At 50.8% G+C, this 13,508-nt stretch overlaps 1 protein-coding gene across 2 annotated transcripts; it reads left to right on the forward strand.

Moving 5' to 3' along the window:
- Window positions 1–4,580: 4,580 nt before the first annotated feature.
- Window positions 4,581–12,740, forward strand: Lmod3 (leiomodin 3). 2 transcript variants are annotated; one of them, XM_026392662.2, is made up of 4 exons: window positions 4,581–5,055; window positions 5,156–5,491; window positions 8,136–9,518; window positions 12,375–12,740. In XM_026392662.2, exons 2-4 carry the CDS (start codon window positions 5,204–5,206, stop codon window positions 12,399–12,401), a joined length of 1,698 nt encoding a protein of 565 aa, XP_026248447.2. In that variant the 5' UTR covers window positions 4,581–5,055; window positions 5,156–5,203; the 3' UTR covers window positions 12,402–12,740. The 2 variants fall into 2 exon arrangements, with proteins under 2 accessions (XP_026248447.2, XP_026248446.2); XM_026392661.2 differs by having other exon boundaries at window positions 4,581–5,491.
- Window positions 12,741–13,508: the final 768 nt, after the last annotated feature.

A 13,508-nucleotide genomic window follows, 5' to 3' on the forward strand; every position in this document is an offset into this window, starting at 1 on the left:
TGGGTCACCTTGGTGTTCACACTTACAGGTTCTTCTGATGCCCCCAGGTACGTTGGCACGGTTGCACGGCCACCTGCTGAGTCAGACCTGAGTGCACACTCCTCTTGCAGCTCCACAGAAGCGACTCGTCCTGGTGAAACGTGTAGGACAGCTCTCAAAAAATCAAAGGCTTGCTAAACATTTAAACATCATTTTCAACTATTTTAGCATCTCCGCCTTTGAGAAGGTGACCTGATGTCCAAGTAGTTGGGAAATCCTTGTTTGTCATATCCTTGAGGTACAAAAAGAAAGTTGGATGTTTACCTTCTGGGTTTACAAATGTCATAGAAATATCATGGGTTGTCTTGGTAGATGCTGAAGATTTAAGGGCTAAACTATTTGAATCTGCAAATCTGATCAGATTGCATTGATTTTTCTCCTGTTTTCTCAGGATGCTCATCAGCCTAATTTGGTAAGAAAAGGCAATTATTCTGAAATTGACTTCAAGGTGATTTGGGGTTATTTTCTGTGTATTAAAATGTAAACAACATTTCTGGAAACACAAAGAAGGAGTGCATCAAAAAAACGAATAAAATAAAATATCGGTTTAAGAGGAAAATCAAGATCAATGTTGGTAATCCCTTCCCCTGGGGTTTTAACATCTTACAACATTTCCTACCAGTCCCATTTTCTTTTTTGAGACAATATCTCAAAAGTTGCAGAGGTTTCGACCGCCGGTAACATCGCTGTGGATGATTGCTTGACTCTAGTTCCTCCGGCCTGTGACACTTCTTGTCTGTCCCAATAAGCAGAGCCGTCACATTAGGTGCTTTGTGGCTCCATCTTGTAGGCAGGCGAAACGCCGCTGTGTGGACTGGACAGATGGGAAGCCACGGGAGATGCGGATGAAGAGCACGGACCTCAGGGGCAGCAGTTCAAATGCCCGAGGCCCACCTCTGGTTCCTGCCAAAGGCAGCTACCAATGGACGTACATTTAATTGTCATCCCATGCTTAGCGGTGTCGGCCTCAGCAGTGCAGGTGCGGCGTCCACACGCACAGGAGCAGCAGTTGCAATAGTTGCCGCGGTTGTGTGGTTGCAGCGGCAGCAGCTGCAGCGGAGCTGAGGTGTGGCACTGACCTGGTGTTTGATCTCGTGGCCGTCTTAGGAGCACTGTAGTAACATCCTCACACCCCTCAGAAGCATATAAAATGAATGCATTTGACGTTAAAACAAAATCAAACCCACTGAAGGAATTTGAGATGGCTTACAACTCTAGGTAAAATAATAAATATCCTCTTGCAACCTCAGCTGCCCTGGGGTCTGGTGGGAGCAAGGCGGGCTGGGTATGCAGGCTGTAAGAAGTCTTCCTGTCCCAGACGTAAAGCCCATCCTGAGGCCTTGCAGCCAGGGGCCAGGGAATTTGAGGAGGGAGCCAGGCATGTCTACACTCACGGAGCCTCCGGGCCATCTGCGCCAGGAGGCAAGCTGTGGTGACCCAAGTGGAATTGCACAAGAGAATAGCCGGCCACCAACAGGACAGAGCGGATTTATTCAGTGCCTTTTGGAAACCGTTCTCGTCATGTCCATTTATAGCCAGTGGATGGAGCTGAAGGCGGAGACGGAGTGGCTCACGGTCACCCTTCACAGGGTGGAAAAACAACGGGCACCCAGCAAGGAGGCCTGCTTCCCCACCAAGACCTCCCTGCGAGGGTCAAGCTGACCCCTGTTTTGGACCCGCACTGCCGGCGAAGTTTTAGAAAATAGAAGAGCTGTCAGTTTTCCGTTCTGAATATCATTTGGTGTTGGGCATTTTCAGGCAGAAGAATATGATTATTTACGAAAGTATAATAAGGGCTGATGTTTACTGTTTTCCATGATCATCTCATTCCGTTTTTTCGAACACCCTTTGAAGTAGAACACGCCTGACCTCATTTTTACAGGGTAGTGACTGAGAGAGAGCTTGCTACCCCAATTCCCGCTGCAAGGACAGGGCAGTGCTGGCGATGGCAGTCAGGCACCCCAACCCGAGCGTTCTGTGAACCACCGGCTAGGCTGCCAGCTCCCATCATGTGGGGCACCTGAGGCAGAGGGGAGGAGGAACTTCCAGTTTTCCCCATCCATGATGCAACCAGGATTTATACCCAGATTGCCTGACTCCCAAGTCCTGTTGGCTTCCTGAGCTCAGGCGTCCAAGGCAAAGGCCGAGGGAAGCAGATGTCTCATGTATCCGGTTTCCAGGTGGCAAGACCAGATGAAGGACTTACCCTGACACGCCTCCTGTTTTGTGCAAAAATTTGGATGTTCCTATGGTGGAAAATTTAGATATTCGCTGAAAAAATCCTGTGATCACCAAGTACTATGTGAAGTCCCCTCAGTACAGTGACAAACAAGGCCACCCTTGTCCTAAGACAGTTTCAGTCCTGAGAGGAAAGATTGGCCAGGGAGCTGGCAGGGATAAGGCCACGGGAAAGTGCCCAGTTCTCAGCAAGGACATCAGAAGAACCCCACGCCTGGTTCTCGGGATCAGGGAGGGCTTCCTAGAGGAGGCGATTCCAGAGCCAGATGAAAGATGGGAGGCAACAGGTTGGTCCACCCAGGGGAGACGGTGCATGAAACCTGGGAGTGGCAGAGAGCGGTACCCCCTGGAGTCCTCAGGTCTGCTGTGGGTGGGACAGAAAGAGTGACCATTGGTCTGTGAGCCAAGTCTATGAAATGATGGTCTACACCACGGTCCACAAACTCGGGTGCCTTCCTGCCCCCCGAGGTATTAGAATATCCACTTACAACTGCTTACATTCTTTTTCACTTTTGCAAGTTTTGAGATTATGTAAATGCAGTTGTCCCCGGGTATCTACAGGGACTGGGTCCAGGGTCCTCTGCAAATACCAGGGTCTGCAGATCTCGACTCCCTCTGTTAGACAGCACAGCACTTGCACATGACCTGTGCCCTTCTTTCCTTTGGCCTCAGACAGCGCCGGTGCTGTGTAAATAGTTATTATGCTGTATTGTTCAGGGAAAATGACAAGGAAAATAAGTCTACATGTGCGATTTTTTTTCCCCCAAATAAATTTTTATTGTATTTGGTTGGCTCGGTGGATGCAGACCCCTCTAGTGTGGAGGGCTGCCTATATATAATATCGGAATAGTAATGTGTGTATAATGTACACAGTGATTTCCACATCCTGGGGATGGGTTGCAGTAACATGAAGGGGTGTCTTACCATACATGTGTGAAGTATTCACTTTCTTCTTATTCTTTGACCCAGCAACTTCACCTTTTGGCATTTATCCAGTTTAGCCTAAGGAAATAAATTTGCATGTTTAAAAATATTGGCTACAAGGATATTTATTAGAGAACCAGGATTGTGACTAATGAAAGCAGTCTAAATATTTAACAGTTAAGGACTGGTCACATAAACTATGCAGTTACAAACAATAGCTCTTAAAACCCCTTAAACAGGGAGATCTTAAAAACTAGTAGTAGAAAATATAATGGCGTAGAAAACCGATTCCTGATTTGGTCAGTCAAAGTCAGACAGGGCTGGGGTGAGCTCTGTGGAGGAGCACTTGCCAAGCAAACAGGAGGCCCCGGGTTCTGTTCCCAGCCCTGCAGAAGAAAGCAAAACAAAGACACATAGAGGATCACAGAGTTGGCTGGCCTAAAACAAACAACTGGAATCATCAACTGAAATGTCAACAGTAGGCTCAGCAGTGAGACAGGGGAAACTTTCATTTTCCCCGTATCTACCCTTATCCTAACTTCTGTGTAATAAATGCATATTTCTGAATAAATATTATATTTACAGTAAAGTTTAAAATTTTAAAATAAAGGGCTGGGAATGTGGCTTGGTGGTAGAGTGCTTGCCTGGCATGCACAAGGCCCTGGGTCCACTCCTCAGCACCACAAACAAACAAACAAAAAAGATTTTGTTTTTTTGCATACCTCTTCTAGATGTGTTATGTTGGTGTCTTTTCTGTGTTTGCATATGCTTTTTAAATTTTTTTTTAGTTGTAGGTGACAAATACCTTTATTGTATTTATATGGTGCTGAGGATGGAACCCAGGGCCTCACAGATGGGAGATAAGCGCTCTAGCCCCAGCCCCAGCCAGAGCCCCAGCCCTAGCCCCTCACATTCTCCTTTTTACCCATGGACACATAAATACCATGTAACACACAAGCCTTTGTGCTGTGCTACATTGTGTCAACTTCTACACCTGCCACTTCCTGTGGGTGGGAGCCTCCTGAAGCCTCCTGTGTTTCTGGAGGTAGAATTCCAGGGTCAAAGCAAATGTGCACTGGTAATGTTGATAAACTTTGCCTCCTGAGGTTGCCCCCCCCAAAAAAAAAAATGTTCTCATGGTTTCTTGGAGTATTTTAATTGTCTGAGATTTTCTTTACATTTCACTTTCAATCCATTTTAATGTAGCCAGGCTTCATGAATGCTGCATAAGAAAAACAAATAATTTAAGACATTAAACTCCTCGCCGGTCGTGGAAATTCTAGCACTGGTTATCCGCATCTGTTGGATCACAGGATCCTGGTGCAATAAGGACACCTCGCAAGGGTTCAGCTTACACGGGGTGGAGAGCTGCTTACTCTCCCAGGCTGCCCAGCTTCCAGGGTCAGGCAGACGCAAAGCCCCAGCCCCGAGAACCCCATTCACCTCCTAGTGAATTTTCTACTCCAGGAGAATTGAGGTTGGTGGTTGGGTTTCCCTTCGGACAGCTTGTAAGTTGTTTTCGGCACTTAAATACAGAGGAGTGGGCTCCTTGGAGGCCCAGGGTGTGCAGCTGAAGCTGCACTGAGCCCCTGTGGCCATCTGAGGGCTCCTGGGGAGAGGAGCTTATTCCTGCAGAGACTCGTGGACCAGTTGCTCAGTGGCGGGCTTAAGCAGCTGTGCTGAAATGTCAGACGGATTTGCACAGCTGACCGAGTTGCCCAAGAGAGAGCAGCGTAGTAACCCCATCAACTGACCCCAAGCAGCCCAGCCCTGCTTAATATAGATCTGCCGGGGGCTGAGCTGCAGTCACGCCGCTCGGCAAACCCACTGAGGCTCCTGGGGAGAGATCTCAAGGTGGGTTGACCTGCTCACCTGTTCACCAGCAGAGCTGCTTGGAGTGCCTCTGTGTTCCTCTTCTTTTTGAAATCAGCTTTGATCGTTTCTTCTCTTCTAGTGAAATTAGAAACAAACAGGAAAAAAAAAAAAAAAAAAAAAACAGACCATGTCGGGCCACGGCAGGAATTCAGATCAAGAGGAGCTGGGTGAGCTGGACGAGGATGAGCTCTTGGCCAACCTGTCCCCCGAAGAGCTGAGGGAGCTGCAGTCGGAAATGGAAGTCATGGCCCCGGACCCCCACCTTCCCGTGGGAATGATCCAGAAGGACCAAACCGAGAAGCCACCGACGGGGACCTTCGACCACAGGTCCCTGGTGGACTACATGTACTTGCAGAAGGCCTCCAGGCGCATGCTGGAAGATGAGCGCGTCCCCGTCACCTTTGTGCGGTCCGAGGTAACCAGCACCTGTCCTGACAGGTGGTCCCTGGCCGGCTGTCGCTGTCCGTGTGTCCCCTGGGATTGCTCGGGGCGCCGGCGTGGGGTCCTGCGTTTTTGCCACATCCTAGCGTGTGCTGTCAGGTTCGACCCCACTGCAGACTGGAACTTTCTGAAACCCCTGGCACAGCTGCAAGGGGAGGGCTGGTCATTTCTCATCGACCCCCCTCGGTTTTGCTTGCTGGAAGGCTGGTGGATGCGGGCGGCCCCCATGCTCAGGGGCCCCCACTTGTGACCAGGAGCAGGTGTTCTGAGCACCTACTTTATGGAATTTATTTGTTTGGCTGGCAGGCCCCCTTGAGGGGTTCACGGGAGCGCTGGGTCCTCTCTCTGGCATATTCTCACCCATGCAATACTCCACGCACAATGTCAAAGACCTCACGGTAACCCAGAGGTCTAGCCCCTACCCTGCAAGTGACCGAGTGAAACAACCCAAAACGTGTGACGTTCCCACCATGCACTGGGTATCCGTGACGACACTTAGAAACGGGTGGTAGTAAGCTGTTTCTAGTTTTTTCTCAAAATTTTTTAGGTTGAAAAAATGGAACTGTGACTGATTCTAAAATTTACTTTGCATTAGCATATTTTTTTTTTTTAAAAAAAAGTTCCACTTAAATATAATTTGGCAGAAACAAGACAGTGGCCATCCAGGTGGAGTCTCTTTCAGGTGTGCTGGCTGACAGAGCTGTGCGTTGTCACATTACTGTCCCACTGGCTGGCGTTCAGGGAGGTGGACAACGGGTTTCATATTCAGGAGAACCTGGACACGCACTCAGCTTTGGAAAATGCATGGCTGGCTGGATGAGGTTAGAGCTGAAGATAAAATTCATAGACCTTTTACGTTGGAGGTGATTCTATGTGAACACCAGGGTTAGAGGGAACAAAAGGAGGACTTCTGCTGATGTACTTTAAACGGCTTGGTAGTGGCTCCCCCTGCTGGGACAGGTGAGAAGTGCAGGGGAAGGGGCCTTAGGCAGGCAGTGAAGGGCAGGGGTCCATCCCCACCGGCCACATATCATGAGATGGAGTTTGTGCTCAAAGAAGCCTGCATCTCTGACTGCTGCACTCACTGTCAAAATGACACCCATGAGGTACACATCTTGTACAGAAAAGCACAATAATGCATAAGTCTCTAAAAACACTGACAAGGGACAGCTACTTTCCTCCCCAAACCTGCAATTTCTAGCTCTCTGCACAACACTCTTCCTTCTAGGCATTGTTCCTCAAAAGAAACAAGAGCGGTGAGCCGGTTTCTGGAACAGCCAGGGCAGTTTTCACAGAGCTGAGCAGATGAAATCCAAATCAAGGTTTCAAAAAAAAAAAAAATACGTATTCCAAATTGCCAAACTGTTCTCATTGACCCCACATTATGTTACAGTCTCAGGGAAATGGGATCTACACGTTGTATAACATTTGCAGACATTTTAGGCATGTAAATTTTAGAGCAATAAGGAAACTACTGTGTAACCCAGGGTCGTGGAATACAAAGACCCTATTCAGCTATGTGTCAAACAAAGACTTCAATGATTTGATAAAAGCTGTATAAAGTTTGCAAAACAAATAACCTTTACTGCTTCTGGAACTGAACATTACTTTAAGAATAAAACCAGGCTGGGGTTGTAGTTTCGTGGTAGAACACTTGCCTAGCATGCACAGGGTCCTGGGTTTAACCCCCCCACACCCCAGCACCACAGATTCAGATAAAAACCATAATAATAATTTTTAAAAATATGAAAATACAATGAGCTAGATTTTATTTTTATTTAATACAATTGGCTCTCACTATCCTTGGGGGTTCACCTTCCTGGACTCAACGAATCATGGATCAAAAAATATATATATTTTTTTTAATTGAAGCCAAATGTGGTGGCACAGGTTTGTACACCCAGCTACGTGAGAGGCTGAGGCAGGAGGATCACAAGTTGAAGTCCAGCCTGGATAACTTAATGTGATCCTGCCTCAAAGTAAATACCATATCCTCCGGTGGTAGAGCACCTACCTAGCATGTGCCGGGCCCTGTGCTCAATCCCCAGTGCCACAGCAAGGAAATTTTTGCAAGTGGACTGAACCAGGACAGCGTTTGTGTAGTGTTAGTTATTATAAGTAACCTGGGGAGGACGTGAAGAGCCTGTCCTTGGGAAGATCTGCCTAGGGTAGGTGCAAGCACTAGATCATCGTGCACCTTACCTCCTGGAACCCTGGTGTCGGTCGCCGAAGGATACCCAGGGACCACTGAGTAGGAGATGAGACAGACACAGCTGAAATCGTCACTGAAGATGGGCCTTTGTTTTGGTCGCAAGCATATGTGAGGTTTCTTTATATAGAAAACTCAAACACTCTAGAATTATACAAGGTAAAAGTGAAGGGCCCCCAAATGCTTCCCCTCCTTGGAGTTGTTTTACGCGGTCGCCTCCCTTCCTTAGGAGCTCGCCGACTGTTGCTCTACCTACAGTCACAAGCCTCTGTGCACAGGCAGGAGAACCCCGTGCGTACAAGCGCTCTGTGGTCCTGCGGGTTTCACCTGGTGGTGTCTGACGGAGCCGTCTCTCTCTCCTGTCCTTCCTGGTTGCTATGGGCTCTAACCCACGTGAACTCTCTCTTAGGAAAACACGCCAGGACGGCAGGAGGCCAGAGACCCAGGGAATAAAAACGTGCTCCGGTTCCTGAAAGAAAAGCTCAATGACGAAATCGTGGCACATAAAAGAGAATCCGACGGCAGTGAAGGTGTGCAGGAAGCGGATGAGGAGGATGGGGAAGAGGAGGAGGAGGAGGAGGAAGAGGAAGAGGAAGAAGAGGAAGAGGAGGACGCCGGTGAGCAGGGAGAAGCACAGAATCCAGTCGGAAACGGCGAGAGCAGCAGCCCCCGGACGGCCACCAGAGCTCCGGAGGAACACGGAAACCAACCCGCAGCCCAGGAAAAAAGTGAGAAGAAAGTCTCCAAACTGGATCCCAAGAAGCTGGCTCTGGACACCAGCTTCCTCAAGGTCAGCGCTAGGCCCTCCGGGAACCAGACGGACCTGGACGGGAGCCTGAGGCGCGTGAGGCAGAACGACCCCGACATGAAGGAGCTGAACCTCAACAACATCGAGAACATCCCCAGGGAGATGCTGCTGGACTTTGTCAATGCCATGAAGAAGAACAAGCACGTGAGGACGCTCAGCCTGGCCAACGTGGGCGCCGACGAGAGCGTGGCCTTCGCCCTGGCCAACATGCTGCGGGAGAACAGGAGCATCCGCACGCTCAACATCGAGTCCAACTTCATCACGGGGAAGGGCATCGTGGCCATCATGCGGTGCCTGCAGTTCAACGAGACCCTCACGGAGCTGCGCTTCCACAACCAGAGGCACATGCTGGGCCACCACGCCGAGATGGAGATCTCCCGGCTGCTGAAGGCCAACCACACCCTGCTCAAGGTGGGCTACCACTTTGAGCTCCCGGGTCCCCGGATGGTGGTCACGAATCTGCTCACCAGGAACCAGGACAGACAGAGGCAGAAAAGGCAAGAAGAACAGAAGCAGCAGCAGCTCAAGGAGCAGAGGAAGCTCATAGCCATGCTGGAGAACGGCCTGGGGCTGCCCCCAGGGATGTGGGAGAGGCTGGGGGGGCCCATGCCCGACCCCAGGATGCAGGAGTTCCTCCAGCCGCCTCCCGGGCCTCCCGGCCCCCCCGGCCCCCACGGCCCCCACGGTCCCCACGCTCCCCACGCGGTCCCCTTCGGCCGCAGAAACGAGATGGCGAAAAAGCCGTCTCAGCCTCCACCATACAAGACAGACCCCGACTCCTTCCGGGTGGTGAAGCTGAAGAGGATCCAACGCAAATCCCGCATGCCGGAGGCCAAGGAGCCGCCCGAGAAAACCAACCTCAAAGACGTGATCAAGACGCTCAAACCCGTGCCCCGAAACCGGCCACCCCCCCTGGTGGAGATCACGCCCAGAGACCAGCTCCTGAATGACATCCGTCACAGCAACGTCGCCTACCTTAAACCCGTAAGTAGAAGGGGGGACGGTGAGCCAGCATCGCATGACCTGCGCCCCAGCTCCCGTCTGTCCCCTGTGCCCCAGCTCCCGTCCCTGGCATCTCCACCCTCGCAGACACCAGTCCCGACTTCCTGGGGAGCACAGGGAGCTGCCCGGTGGGTCTGAAGCACCAGCCCTCCCTCGGGACTACACCTGGATGAGTTCTGGGACATGAATCCCAGCAGCTCCGTCTAGAGGGCACTTCCCATGAGCCCGAGCTGAGTCACAGAGTCGTCTTCCTTCTGTAATGTAGGCGCCGTGGTCCTCCCCACTTCATAAAGAGGACACGGAGGCTCAGAGATGCTCAGCACCCGTCTAGGGGGTTCAGCTCGGAAGTGGCAGAGCCGACCTTGAAATCACTCCCCTTCTGAGTTCAGGGTCAGGCTTTGACTCGCCCTGCTATTGTGAACCCCCCCAAGTACAAACACAGAGCTCACAGAGATCCCCGAGGACCTGCTGGGAGGCACAAAGAGGACACGAGGCCAGGCTTGAGGGTAGCGAGGCGAAAAGGCCCCAGGAGTCGATGCTTTTTACAGATGAGGAGACACCACTTCGGGTGCATTCACCCTGTCGGGTGGGCAGAGGCGGTGGACTTCGGCTGCCGTCCGTGAATCCCTGCAGGTTCAGGAGATCTTACCAGCTTTTCAGTTTGCTGATTCAGTCTCCCAGGAGAAGAAGCTGTATTCCTTGCCGCTGAGGTTGCACAAACGAGAGTTCTTTTGTCATGATGCTGGTATTTACAGAGGCTCAAGAACATTCCTCAGACGGATACGGGGCTGCATTATTTCAAAATCTTGCATGTGATTTAGCCAAGAGGTCAGATGTATGATTTCAGCCTAGAGGGTCACAGTTTTTTTTAGATATGTGGAATACGTATCTTATATTTTTTATACATTCTTCTATTTTTAGGTCATCTTATATTTTTAGACATTCTTGTATTTTTTCTGCTTTAAAGAGCTATTCTAAAATAAGACAGTGGTCACTTCCCTAGCCCTGCATTCAAAAAAGACAATTGCGGCTTATTCATAGGCACACGTACGTGCATTTCTTACTTTCATCTCTTAGAAGCACAGTGACCAGTCCTACATTTTCTAAATCCGACGTGAATTCCCTCTGAGTCTTGGAGGGCACCTGAGTCCTCCTGGGGCAGGCACCCGGGGACAAGAGAGGTGGCATGGAGTCAGGAGGGCTCTTTGCCTGACTTCACCTTCCACCCTTTGCTCATTGACATCCCTTACTTGGCTCCTGTGGAAGTTCCTATTTTGCTCCTGCTACTCAGGCCTTGCTGATGGCCCGAGAGCCACAGCTCTGGGTCGCTGTGGCCCCAGCACAAAGCCGAGGCGTGGTAAGCCTGGCCTGGGCTCCTCCCTGGCGAAAGTGCAATCCCCTCCTCTTCACCGGGCTGCGCTTCAGCCCCTGCCGCCCCTCCCCCCCAGGAGTGTTGGCACCTTTCACTGAGATTCAGAGCCCGCTGCAGGAACTGCCTGGTCCTGAAGCCAACTCGCCTTGCCAGGAGCCCTCAGGTTCCCGGGGGGCAAGGACATTCACTCAATTGCCTTTGGCCTCCTGTATCTAGTTCACCTCTGAACTGCTCCCAGGCAATTGGCTTAAGGACCCTGCAAAATGACTGCAGTGCGTTGATGTCACCTGCAGCCTCCCTGACCCTAAGGCTCCAGGGTGATCGAGCACCTGCTGTGATTGTTGACTTCAGATTCCAGACTTGTGTAAGTCATCCCAGCGGCTGGGGAGGCTGAGGCAGGAGGATCGTGAGTTCAAAGCCAGCCTCAGCAAAAAGCGAGGCCCTAAGCAACTCAGGGAGACCCTGTTTCTAAATAAAATACAAAATAGGGCTGGGGATGGGGCTCAGTGGTGGTGTGCCCCTGAGTTCAATCCCTGGTACCCGCCTCCCCGAGCCAACAAAAAAGATTCTAGACTTGAACCTTCATCTTTGCCTCTGGGCCTCCTTGTTCGCCTCACTTGTAAGATCTTCTTTCTCTCCTGGTAGGTTCTGAGGTCCTATCCTTTTGCCAGTTTGTTCCCCATCTTCTCCTTTTGTGTCAGGACCACGTCATCCGGGACGGTCCCCAGTGTCCTTTTCCCTGCAGGCAGGTCCCCAAGGTTCCCTTAGCATTCTTGCTCAAAGCTTCCCCAAACTGAGCTTTCCTGTTTGGACCTCACAAGGTGGATGGTTATTGTCGCTTTACCACTCAGGAAATTGAGGGCTGGGGCTGGAGCTCAGCGGCAGGGCGCTTGCCTAGCATGCATGAGGCGCTGGGTTTGATCCTTGACACCACATAAGAGTAAATCAATAAAATGAAGGTATTGTGTCAACTGCAACTAAAAATATATTTATAAATAAATAAATAAATATTAAAAACAACAACTACTAGGGAAATCGATACTCGGCACCACCGGTACAGTAAATGTGGGTGACACTTTGAACTGAGACCCAGGCCAGCCCTGGTCCCCTTGTTTCCTGTGATGACATTTTCCACGTGCCCAAAGACCCGGACACCCTCCCAGTTGTTAGAAAGAGCCCAATGCATGGTGGCTGAGGCTGCTGCTGTTTTATCATGATTTGGTTTATTTCCTTTTTATTTTTTGGTGGCGCTGGGGACTGAACCCAGGGCCTTGTGCATGCCAGGCGGGCACTCTACCCACTGAGCATGTCCTCAGCCCCTCTATCGTGACTTTGGAGGGCTCTGGGGCCAGGATCTCTTATCCATTCTGTCTCCATGGAGGCCTGGGTTTGTGGCTTTTGCTGCGAACGTCTTGAATCTCCAGGATTCATTCTTTCCCCCTTTCCTTCCAATGCTTCCATCACAGGTGCAGCTGCCAAAAGAACTGGCGTAAGTGGCAACAGAACCATCTAGAAGAACAAGAGACGGAAGCAGTGGCTGTGGGGTTGGAGCTGGGGGCTGCTTCAGCGGCACAGCTGGGAGCGTGTCCCCGAACACCTGGGGCCTGCGTAAGAGACGCGAAGCTCTGGCCACACAGGAAACAGGCAGAAGAGGAGGGTGGATGGAGAGAGAATCTAATACTCAAGGGCCACGCTCTCCACTGCCAATCAGCCCGGGTGACTGGGGCGGGATTTGAGTCTTGCTTCCAAAAGCAGCAGTTTGAAACGTTTTTGTAAACCTTCGCTTTCTTGTGGTCGATAACAATAAACGTGACGGGGGTGTGGTCTTGGGACTCACGCTGTTCTTCCCGACAGCCTTCCTGTATGTGGGCAGCGGGGGACAACCTGCAGCTCTGTAGAAAAAGAAACGGGGAGATGAATAACAGAGGTGAGGGCTATTGTAGGTATATGCACATATCCGGTGTCTTAACTTCCGTCTCTGAGTCTGACTTGGTCTTGCTCACCTCCAGACCTTCTGAAGGAAGCTGACGGATTGAATTCCCAACCTACCCTTCAGAGCTCCCTTGACTGGCCCCAGAGGACTACCAGTCTCATGCCCCACAAGCCCTTCATGCTCCTCTTGGTAAAGACATCTCTGTATGCTCCAGGACCTTTGCACAGGATGGTCCCCAAAAGGCTTTTCTCTGCCCCCACATATGAAAGCCCCATCCGGTCTCCAAAGCCGGTGCCCAGTTCCCATCTCCTCCACAAGGACATCCCGGGCTGCTCCAGCTCCATTCCCACAGCCCTTACCTGTCCATCCTGGTCACTAGGTGCGTAGAATCAATCTGAGGCTCTATAGTAACAGGACTGACGTGAGCTGGGAATCAGTCGGCTCTTTATCTGGGTGGACAGACTCTGGGCACAGCCTTCCTCCCACTGTGGGGGTCACGGCTGATGCCCAGCAGGCAGAGTGGGGTGGGAGAGGACAGCTTCAAAGGGGGCAAACAACATGTGATTTGGAAGGATGAGCCAGGATTAAAAAAACACGGCAGGTCTCTGTTTTGAACATAATTTATGCAAAAGTAGCCAAATTCAAATAGTTTCCAGTCCAGTATGCA

Source organism: Urocitellus parryii, chromosome 16 (genome assembly GCF_045843805.1).
Source record: "Urocitellus parryii isolate mUroPar1 chromosome 16, mUroPar1.hap1, whole genome shotgun sequence".
Taxonomy (NCBI): domain Eukaryota; kingdom Metazoa; phylum Chordata; class Mammalia; order Rodentia; family Sciuridae; genus Urocitellus; species Urocitellus parryii.